The sequence below is a fragment of the Mandrillus leucophaeus genome, unplaced genomic scaffold (assembly GCF_000951045.1).
Source record: "Mandrillus leucophaeus isolate KB7577 unplaced genomic scaffold, Mleu.le_1.0 Scaffold230, whole genome shotgun sequence".
Taxonomy (NCBI): Eukaryota; Metazoa; Chordata; class Mammalia; order Primates; family Cercopithecidae; genus Mandrillus; species Mandrillus leucophaeus.
In genome coordinates this window covers 75,718-86,430 of record NW_012102366.1, presented here as the reverse complement: position 1 = coordinate 86,430, position 10,713 = coordinate 75,718, and the positions used below count along the sequence as shown (strand labels likewise).

At 51.3% G+C, this 10,713-nt stretch overlaps 1 protein-coding gene across 1 annotated transcript in view; it reads left to right on the top strand.

The window, feature by feature from the left end:
- The window catches only part of ZNF333 (zinc finger protein 333), a 30,489-nt gene that overhangs the window by 9,606 nt on the left and 10,170 nt on the right, over positions 1–10,713 (top strand). The window contains exons 5-8 of the mRNA XM_011981809.1: positions 2,256–2,310; positions 4,476–4,518; positions 5,353–5,469; positions 6,986–7,073. Of these exons, the coding sequence (XP_011837199.1) occupies positions 2,256–2,310; positions 4,476–4,518; positions 5,353–5,469; positions 6,986–7,073 (303 nt within the window). The remainder of the gene's footprint in view (positions 1–2,255; positions 2,311–4,475; positions 4,519–5,352; positions 5,470–6,985; positions 7,074–10,713) is intronic.

Here is a 10,713-nt window from a genome sequence, read left to right as displayed (position 1 = left end):
TCCTGCCCCAGCCTCCTGAGTAGCTGGGATTACAGGTGGCCCCCCCCATTCTTGGTTTTTTTTTTTTTTTTTTTTTTTTGAGACAGAGTCTCGCTCTGTCACCCAGGCTGGAGTGCAGTGGCATGATCTCGGCTCATTTCAGCCTCCACCTCCCGGGATCAAGTGATTCTCCTGCTTCTGCCTCCCGAGTCGTTGGAACTGCAGGCGTGCACCACCACGTCTGGCTAATTTTGGCATTTTTTGGTAGAGACAGGGTTTCACTGTGTCGGCCAGGCTGGTCTCAAACTCCTGGCCTCAAGCGATCTGCCTGCCTCAAGATTCTTTTTTTCTAGAAGGTTTCCTGAAGGAAACATTTAAATAAATGTGAGTCAGACATTGAGTGTGTGAAATATGACCTCCTCCTTAGCAACTGTCAGAAAAACCCCTCCTGGTAGAGAAGCCCCATTGTGAGTAAGAGGGAGCCCTGTGGTAGGGCTGGCAACACACTCAACTTGACGAACCCCAGCTGTCTAAACAAGGCATGGCTTGAAAATGTTGAGAATATGCTCCTGGTGGGGAGGACCCCTGGGCACTGACACAGATATTGACGAGCTTCCCACCATCACTCACCTCTTTTTCTCTTTTTTAAAAGACAGGGTCTCGCTCTGCCACACAGGCTAGAATGCAGTGGCATGTTCATGGCTCAAATTCTGGGCTGAAGTGATCCTTCTACCTCAGCCTCCCGAGTACCTGGGACCACAGGCCTGAGTCACCATGCCCAGCTATTTTTTTTCTTTTTCTTTTTTTTTTCTTAGAGATGGGGTCTTGCTGTGTTGCCCAGGATGATCTTGAACTCCTGGCCTCCTGTGATCCTCCCACCTCAGCCACCCAAGTAGCTGGGACTACAGGTGGGAGCCAGTGGGCCCAGCCATTACTCACCTCTTGTCAGGAGCAAGCTCCACCTGGAGAAGAGGCTCCTGAGGAGTTGAAAGGAGGCAGGAAGTATTTTTGGAGGAGCCGTAATCTGGATTTGGATGAGAGAACTGGCCAGACAGAGGCCGCTTTGATTGGAAAGAATGTGGGGAAGTTGCTGGGCATCCTTCTCTTCTTAGGAGAACCGTCTAGATTCCACACTGGAAGGAAGCCCTTTTCAGTGTGGAAAAAGCCTTCCATACGAGCTTGTACATTAACAGTACAGGAGAAAATATACACTGAGTCCCCACCATCCCCTCTTTGGCCCTGAATTCCTTCCCCCTCAAACGATAGGACCTTCCAAAGTTCGGGTTCCCATTCCTGAGTGTTGGTGAAAGTTAGGGTTAGGGTTTGGATAGAAAGAGGCACAGAGCTCAGCTTCACTCCCCAGGTGGGGCCTGTTAGTCCCAGGGTCAGTGAGAACCCCGGGATCCCTCAGTCAGTGCCCCTTCCCCTGTGTCATGGATGGCTGTCAGCATCAGAGATGCCCCACCCAGTGGATAGGGTGCAGTGGCCTACGTTTTAGAGACCCACACTCCACTTCTTTGGCGGGGAAGCTTCTGGAACACCGAGAAGCCTCAACCTGTGCAGCCTGGTGTGGGCTGCAGATCAGCCAAAACTCACAACCTGCCTGGCTGCAACAGAGCCCTGGGCAGCTGACAGCCCTCCTCACTCCCCAGGCCCTGCTCATTCTTGGTTTACACCCTTGTTTTGGTGGAGAACACCCTCCAGTAGCTCCTTGGGAACAGGTGCTTGGGTTTTGAGACCTTGAGTTCTGAGAATGTCTTATCAGGGCTGCTGGATTGCAGGTTCCTCATCCGATGTGGTGGTTGTGATAAGCCCCATTACGGAACATCCTTTTTCCTTTCTTACCTTTTTACATAGATATGGGGTCTTGTTCTCTCGCCTAGGCAGGAGTGCACTGGCATGATTGTAGCTCCCTGTAGCTTCGAACTTCTTAGCTCAAGCGCTCTTCCTGCCTCAGTCTCCTCCCGAGTAGCTGAGACTACAGGCGTGCACCACCATGTCTGACTAATTTTAAAAAATTGTTTTGGAGAGAAGTCTCGCTGTGTTGTGCAGGCTGGCAATTGCAGGGCATTCTGTGTGTCATGTAGCCCCCAGTGCTTGTTGAATGAAGGGATGAATGGATAAGGTGTTGCAGAAGGCATCTCCAGGTCCCATCCTCCACCCCTATGTCTCTCTTGCTCAGCAGGTGGACCCCATGTGAAGAAAGGAGAGAGGGAGAGAGAATGAGCCACGAGGGCCCGGTGCCCTCTTCGTTTCTGTGGGCTCTCTCCTTTCAGTACAGGGCTCCAGCGCCCTCCACAGAACTCCACACCCAGCCCAGCAAGCCCCTCTGTAATGGGTGCTGAGAGTGGCAGGCATGGGGCTCTTATTACGTCAGAGCCCCAGGAAACAGGCAGTCACAGACTATTCTGAGTGGGCAGAAGAGGTCCACCTATGGATACATATTTAGAGAAGCTGAGGAGTTCATCACTGAAGACATCCAGCCCGTGAGTAGTAGAGGTGGGTTTGGAGCTAGGAGTTGAACCCAGACCTAACCCCAGAGACCACAGTCTCAGCTGCCAGGTTCTGCTGCCTGACAATCATACAACCTGCCACTGGGGTGATGGTAGCCCTTCCGTGCCATGTCAGGTATCATTGCGCCTTGTCACAATCACTGAGACCCTGCACGGTGGCTCTGAGACCTCCCTGTCACATGGGAAAAAATGCTGATGGCCAGGGACAGAGTGAGTCCCCATGGCCTCCCTCTCTTTTGTTGGCTGGTCCAGCGGAGGGACCAGTGAAGAGGAAGGTGGGAAACTGCTCTTAGAAGAGCCCCAAGGAAGCCAGGCACGGGGACTCACCCCAGAATCCCAGCAACTCAGGAGGCCAAGTTGGGAGGACCACTAGAGCTCAGGAGTTTGAAACCAGCCTGGGCAACATAGCAAGAACCCATCTCTGCAAAACGTACAAAAATTAGCCATAGCCAGGTGTGGTGGTGTGCACCTGTAGTTCAGCTACTTGGGAGGCTGAGGCAAGAAAATTGCTTGAACCCGGGAATTCAAGGCTGCAGTGGGCCATGTGTTTGCAACACTGCTCTCCAGCCTGGGTGATGGAGCAGGATTCTGTCTCAAAGAAAAATAAAAAGCCCCAAGGGAGGCTGAGGAACAGCCCTTGTTCTGTCCCAGGGCCACCCCACAGCTGCCTCTTCTGCAGACACCCAGCTCTTTGAGGCTGCAGTGTTGCTGCTCTCGTCCTCTGCTGGGTCCCCAGGCCTGCACCAGCAGTGCCCATGTCTCAGTCCGTTCTCACCCTGCTAATAAAGACATATCCAGACTGGGTCATCTATAAAGGATGGAGGTTTAATTGACTCACAGTTCAGCATGGCTGGGGAGCCCTCAGGAAACTTACAACATGGTAGCAGGGGAAGCAAACACGTCCTTCACATGGTGGGCAGGAAGGAGAAGTACAGACAAAAGGAAGGAGAAGTACAAACAAAAGGGGGAAAAGCCCCTTATAAAGCCATGAGATCTTGTGAGAACTCACTCACTATCATGAGAACAGCAGCGTGGGGGTAACCGCCCCCATGATTCAATTATCTCCCACCAGGTCCCTCCCACGATATATGGGGATTATGGGAACTACAATTCAAGATGAGATGGGAGTGGGGACACAGCCAAACCATATCAGCCCAGTACATATTTGTTCGACAAATCGGCAGAACACCTAAAAACACTTTGTTTAAGTAGAGTGACCTGTGTCAAAATGATTCTGATGCAAACATTTGTCTCAAAACGTACCTGTGCGATTTTAATTTATGACTCAGAAAGGCCAATGTCATTGGAAAATTTTGATTACTTGTATTTCCTGGGAGGACAGGGTACACCATGCCACACAGGTCCACACAGGGAAGCACCAAGGTCAGCCTGGGGGCAGAAAGGAGCAAGGGGATAGCCCAGGCCATAGCCTTTCTTGGGGTTTCCACAGGAAAGGTGAGACTGGTCAGGGTAAACCGCCCAGGATTGGTCAGTTTGAATAATTTTAGTGGACCTTGGCGGGTAAGTGCTGTCCCTGGCTGTTTTAGGGCAGGGGAAATATTGACTGAGATAAGGAGCCGGTGAGATAAGAACTGTATGGTGTGTGGGCTGTGGGTCACAGGGGAGTTAGAGACAAAGTTGGCAGGCAGTTTGACCCTGTGAATGATGGATGCCCTGTGGACAAGGACAGCATTCCTATTCAGAACCGGTATCTCCTGACCTTTCTTTCTTTTTTGTTTTTTGGGTGACTTAAACAGCAGAAATTTATTTTCTTACCCTTCTGGAGGCCAGAAACCCAAGATCAAGGTGGCAGCAGGGCTGGGTTCTCCTGAGGCCTCTCTCCTTGGCTTGCAGGTGGCCACCCTCCTGCTGCCTCTTCACACGGCCACCCCTCTGTGCCACACCCTAATGTTCTGTAGTGAAACATCTCATAGCCTCTCCAGGGGCTCTGTCCTAACCTCAGGTATGTCTCTGCATCTGCAGTGTGTTAAATCCTGGAGACCCTCGGTGGCGGCTGGTGCCTGCAGTAGGTTGGGAGTAGTTACTAGATCTGAGGCTACCAGATGCCAGACCCGTGTACCTTGCCTTTTTTTTTTTTTTTAAAGACACAGTCTCGCTCTGTCGCCCAGGCTGGAGTGCAGTAATGCAATCTCAGCTCACTGCAACTTCTGCCTCCCAGGTTCAAGTGATTCTCGTGCTTCAGCCTCCCGAGCAGCTGGGACTATAGGCGTGCACCACCACACTTGGCTAATTTTTGTATTTTTAGTAGAGATGGGTGTATCAGTCTGTTTTCATGCTACTAATAAAGATATACCCAACGAGACTGGGCAATTTACAAAAGAGAGATTTCGTTAGACTTACAGTTCCATGTGGCTGGGGAAGCCTCGCCTCACAATCATGGCAGAAGGCAAGGAGGAGCAAGTCACGTCTTACATGGATGACAGGAACTAAAGAGACCTTGCACAGGAAAACTCCCCTTATAATAACCATCAGATCTCATGAGACTTAGTTATTATCATGAGAACAATCATGGGAAAGGCCTGCCCCCATGATTCAATTACCTCCCACTGGGTCCCTCTCACAACACGTGGGAATTCAAGATGAGATTTTGGTGGGGACAGAGCCAAACCATGTCAATGGGGCTTTGCCATGTTGGCCAGGCTGGTCTTGAACTCCTGGCCTCAAGCAATTCTTCCACCTCAGCCTCCCAAAGTGCTGGGATTATTGGCATGAGCTACTGCACCCAGCCCCATTTGCCTTGACTTCTGGCAGCCCTAAGCCCCAAACCAAAGGTCTCTTGGGCCGAGAACAGCTGCAGTGCTACCTCTGTCCTGCTCAGCACCCTCCTGTCTTTTCCCAGGGGCCGGGGCTGTTCCTGAGGATGCAGCTGGTGCCCTCTATAGAAGCGAAGGAGACACTATTGACTCAAGAGGACCGGCCAGCTCTCCAGGAGCCGCCTTGGTCTCCGGGATGCACGGTAAGCCTGGGAGAGGTTCACTGTGATGGCACCAGGCGCAGTCAGGAAGGCCTGGGGTGCGGAGTGTCTGTAAATTGGGGTAGGGGAGGGAAAGGAGGGCTTCTGGGGCCTGTAGGAGGCCCAGGCTGTGGGCTTGGGGTGGTGCAGTCTGTTTCTGTGTTGAATATACTTGTCCCCAGGGTGATGGCGGGCTCCAGGGTGGGTCCTGGGGGAGGGTCTGGTTGTTAGACTATGGGCTCTGCCTTTCCTGGTCCAGCCTTTTTTCTTCCTGTCCTTCCACCCCAGTCCCACTGCTTCCACGACCTTGAAACTGACAGGAACTGGCAGGTCCTATGACCTGAGCAGGCTCAGGGAAGCGAGGACCTCTTGGCTCTGGGCCCTGTGTGTCCTTACCAAGGCAGAGAGAGAATAGGAGAGAGAGACGCTGTAAGGCAAAGGTCGCTAACCCCCAGGCCGTGAACCAGTGCTAGCCCCTAGCCTATTAGGAACGAGGCTGCAGAGCAGGAGGTGAGCAGCGGGCGAGCATCCATGCCTGATCTCCGCCTCCGGTCGGATCAGCAGCAGCACTGGATTCTCGGGGAAGCACGAATCCTATTGTGAACTGCGCATGTGAGGGATCTAGGCTGCAGGCTCCTTATGAGAATCTAACTAATGCCTGATAATTGACGTGGAACAGTTTCATGCCAAAACCATACCCCCACCCTGGTTTGTGAAAAAATTGTCTTCCATGAAACTGGTCCCTGGTGCCAAAAAGGTTGGTGACTACTGCTGTAAGGCACATCCTGAGCCCCGCATGAGGAGAAAAGGCCTCCTCCCATTTGTCCCTGCCCTGTTCCCTCGCCCAAGGGACCTGCTGCATGTACCCCCCATCCCCCATCCACCACCAAGTCCTGCTAGTGTTATCTCCAACGTGTAACCCACCTCCAGCTGCCCCTCCTGTCCCCGCTGCTGCCCCCCTGCCTAGAGCCACTGTTAGCTCTCCTGGACTCTAGGTCGGCTCCTGACAGGCGCCTGGGTCCCACCCTGGACACAGAAGCCAGAGCGATCCCTTAGAAGTGCAAGTCAGGTCAGACGTGTTTCCTGAGCAAGCAGCTGCCAGCAGAGAAGAGTTCACATCCTACTCCAAGGAGGGGTCTTCCTCCCAGAACAACTCACTGACTGTCTGCTCCTCTTTCACGCAGGTCCACCTCCAATCTTCCCTCTACCCCTCAACCTCCTGGCCATCCACTCCCCACTGTTTTCCCAGCTTTTCCCTGGCTTCTAGAGCCTCCTTGGAGGGTGCCACCTTCCCCGGCCCCTGCCTGGGCACCCTCTCTCCAGGCCATTTTGGATCACAGTGATTAGCTTTGTATTTAAGGATTGGGTAAATCCTGACAAGGTAAATGGGTCTATCTCTTCTTTTATTAATATGTTCCCCAAAGCAGGATCAAACATGCACATTCATCTGGGGTGAGCAGGTGTGAGTGGACCCCCTCAGCCTCTTGACTCTAACTGTGACCCCTGTCACTCTGTGCAGGGACTGAAGGCCGCTGTGCAGATTCAGAGGGTGTTGATACCAGTGCCTACGCTGGGCCACCCCGACCCGTGGGTGGCCGGGGATTCTGGTGAGTGAGTGCCGCATGGAACACGTGGCCAGAGGGCCCTGCTATCCTTGTGTTCTGTCCAGGAACTTGTATCGCATCCTGCCTACATTTCCTCTGACTGCAGGCACTGCCGTGGCACCGTAGGGAGAGGATGCAGAAAGCCTCTCTCATTATTTGTGTGTTTAAGCAGGAGGGCACTTCCAGTGACAGATTTTTCTGTTAAGAAAGAGAGGTTCACTCAACCGCAGGAAAAGGCCAGACCTGTCTTTGGGCAACATGAAATTCTTGACTACACGATAATACCGATTTTTGAAAATTATGATTGAATTTACTAGAAATGGCCTGTGTTTTAACTGGGTTTTTAAAAATGAGGTTCAGGCTGGTTGCAGTGGCTCATGCCTTTAATCCCAGTGCTTTGCAAGGCATAGGCAGGAGGATTGCTTGAGGCCAGGAGTTCGAGACCAGCCTGGGTAACATAGTGAGACCCCTATTTCTAAAAAAAAAAAAATTAGCCACAGGTGGTGCCTCCTAAGTCCTAGCTACTTGAGAGACTGAGGCAGGAGGATTGCTTGAGCCCAGGAGGTCAAGGCTGATGTGAACTACAATTGCTTTACTGTACTTTGCAGCCTGGGTGACAGAATGAGTCCCTGTCTCTAAAAAAAGAGGAGGTTCAAAGCCACTTCTCCTGAGAAGTGGGGAAGAAATTAATTCTAGAAGACAAATAACATTTTAGCTTTAATGGTAAGGTGTTTGTTTTCTTCCAGTTTGCCTTCTAGTAAGAATAATAAACTTTGTTTCTTAAAAGTGCCATCCACTCTTGTGTCTGGAATCTCTGTTATCTTCTTGACAGGGAACAATTCTTAGATCTAGGTCATGTGTTGCTCTTCAGTATATAAGCCTTCTGGGCTAGGCTCTATTTTGTTACTTCTTCTTTTTTTTTTTTTTCTAATTGAGACAGCATCTCCATCTCGCTCTGTCACCCAGGCTGGAGTGCAGTGGCGCGATCTCGACTCACTGCAACCTCCGCCTCCCGGGTTCAAGCGATTCTCCTGCCTCAGCCTCCCGAGTAGCTGGGGTTACAGGTGTGCGCTACCATGCCCGGCTAATTTTTGTATTTTTAGTAGAGACAGGGTTTTGCCATGTTGGCCAGGCTGGTCTCAAACTCTTGACCTCAAGTGATCTGCCCACCTCGGCCTCCCAAAGTGCTGGGACCAGAGGTGTGAGCCACCGTGCCTGGCCTATTTTGTTAGTTTGTGAAGCGGGTAACACCACCATTGTCATCATCCGGTGGTGAGATGGGGACCAGGAAACAGTCACAAAGAAAACACTGACCCCTCTTCCGTGGAGCTCACAGTCCGCTGGGTGGTCAGAGTTTGAAATGAGTAGCAGAGTCCAATGCAAGCGTGTTGTACAAGGACTTCATCTCAGGGCACAGGGGAGAGTTCTGGGAAAGGATGGATATTTAAGCTTAGGCCAGGGTTTCTCAACTGCAACACTGCTGATACTGGGGCCTGTTTACTCTCAGTTGTGGGCCGTCCTATGCATTGTAGGATGTTGAGCAGCATCCCTGGCCTCAACTCAACTAGACGCTAGGAGTGCTTTTCCTCTATGAGTTTACCAGGGCTGCCATATCAAAGTTCCACCAACTGGGTGGATTAAACAGCAGAAATATGTTGTCCCACCACTCTGGAGGCCAGAAGCTCGAGATTAAGGTGTTGGCAGGGCTGGTTCCTTTGGAAGCCTCTCCTTGGTGTGTAGATGGCCATCTTGTCTCTGTGTCTTCACATCATCTTCCCTCTGTACATGCCTGTGTTCAAATGTCGTCTTCTTGTGATGGGGTTTGGATTTGTGTCCCCGCCTAAATCTCATGTCAAATTGTAATCTCCAATGTTGGAGGAAGGGCTTGGTGGGAGGTGACTGGATCATGGGGGTGGACTTCCCCTTGCTGTTCTCTTGATAGTGAGTGAGTTCTCACGAGATCCGGTTGTTTAAAAGTGTGTAGCACCTCCCGCTTCACTCTCTTCCTCCTGCTCCAGCCATGTAGCACGTGCCTGCTTCCCCTTTGCCTTCCGCCATGATTGTAAGTTTCCTGAGTCCTGCCCAGCCATGCTTCCTATACAACCTGTGGAACCAGGAGCCAATTAAACCTCTTTTCTTTATAAATTCCCCAGTCTCAGGTAGTTCTTTATAGCAGTGCAAAGCGGACTAATACATCTTTTAAGTACACCAGTCATATTGGACTAGGGCCCGCCCTACTGACATCATTTTAATTTAATTACCTCTAAAGACTCTATGTTCAAATATGGTTACCAGGGGTGAGATAAGATACCAGGGATTAAGACTTCAAGATATGAATTTTTGGGGTAATACACTTCAGCTCGTAACATCCACATACCCCCTAGTCATGAAAAGCTAAAGTGTCTCTAGATGGTACAGACTGAATTGTGCTTCCCCTCCCCAAAGTTCGTGTTGAAGCCCTAGTGTCTCCCCCGAAGGTGCCATGGGAGATGGGGCCTCTAAGGAGGTGACAAAGGTTAAATAAGGTCATAAGGGTGAAGCCCTGAACCAACAGAACTCATGCCCTTACAAAAAGAGGAAGAGACACCAGAGCTGTCTCTTGCCCATGTGAGGACACAGCCAGAAGGCAGCTGTCTACAAGCCAGGAAGAGAGCCCTCACCAGAAACCAACCATGCTGGCATCTTGATCTCAAACTTCCAGCATCCAGAACTGTTAGCAGCAAATTTCTGTTAAGTCACCTAGTGTATGGTATTTTGGAATGACAGCTCAACACCAAATGTACCCTGGGGGACAAACCCTGACCTAGACCATGATAAATACTATAACATTTAGCTTGGTCAGGTGTTGGGCTGTTGGGAGGTTGGGAGAGAGGATATCAGGCTTAGGAACAACATTGATAAAATTCCCCGTGGAGCAGAGAACCGTTTGCATCCAGGGCCCATGGAAGATGCTGTGAAGGGAGGAGGGAGAAGTGGAGAGAGAGTGGTGTGAGCTGATTGAAGAAGAAGCAGGTTCCAGATTGTTCAGGGCTTGGAAGTGCAGGACAAGAACCTTGGCCCATGTTCTAAGCCCACTGGGAGCCAGTGACGTGTTTAGGTGAGTGGTGCAATGCACCTGTGATTTTTTTTTTTTTTGAGATGGAGTCTCACTCTGTTGCCCAGACTGGAGTGCAGTGGCGCAATCTTGGCTCACTGCAAGCTCTGCCTCTGGGGTTCATGCCATTCTCCTGCCTCAGCCTTCCGAGTAGCTGGGACTACAGACGCCTGCCACCACGCCTGGCGAATTTTTTGTATTTTAAGTAGAGATGGGGTTTCACCATATTAGCCAGGATGGTCTCGATCTCCTGACCTCGTGATCCGCCCGCCTCGGCCTCCCAAAGTGCTGGCATTACAGGTGTGAGCCACCGTGCCCGGCCTTGCACCTGTGATTTTAACAGAACCCCACCCCCCAGCACCTGTGAGGAGTGTGGGCTCAGCGAGGAAAGCAGTGGTAGGTGGAGGCTGTTAGGAGTAGAGTGGTGCTGGTCTAGACTTGGGGTTGAGTGTGGAGGAGGTGTGCTGGGTTCCCCCAAGACCACCCCAGGCTCGATGATCCACTAGGAGGACTCACAGGAGATGTCGTACTCATGGCTATGATTTATTA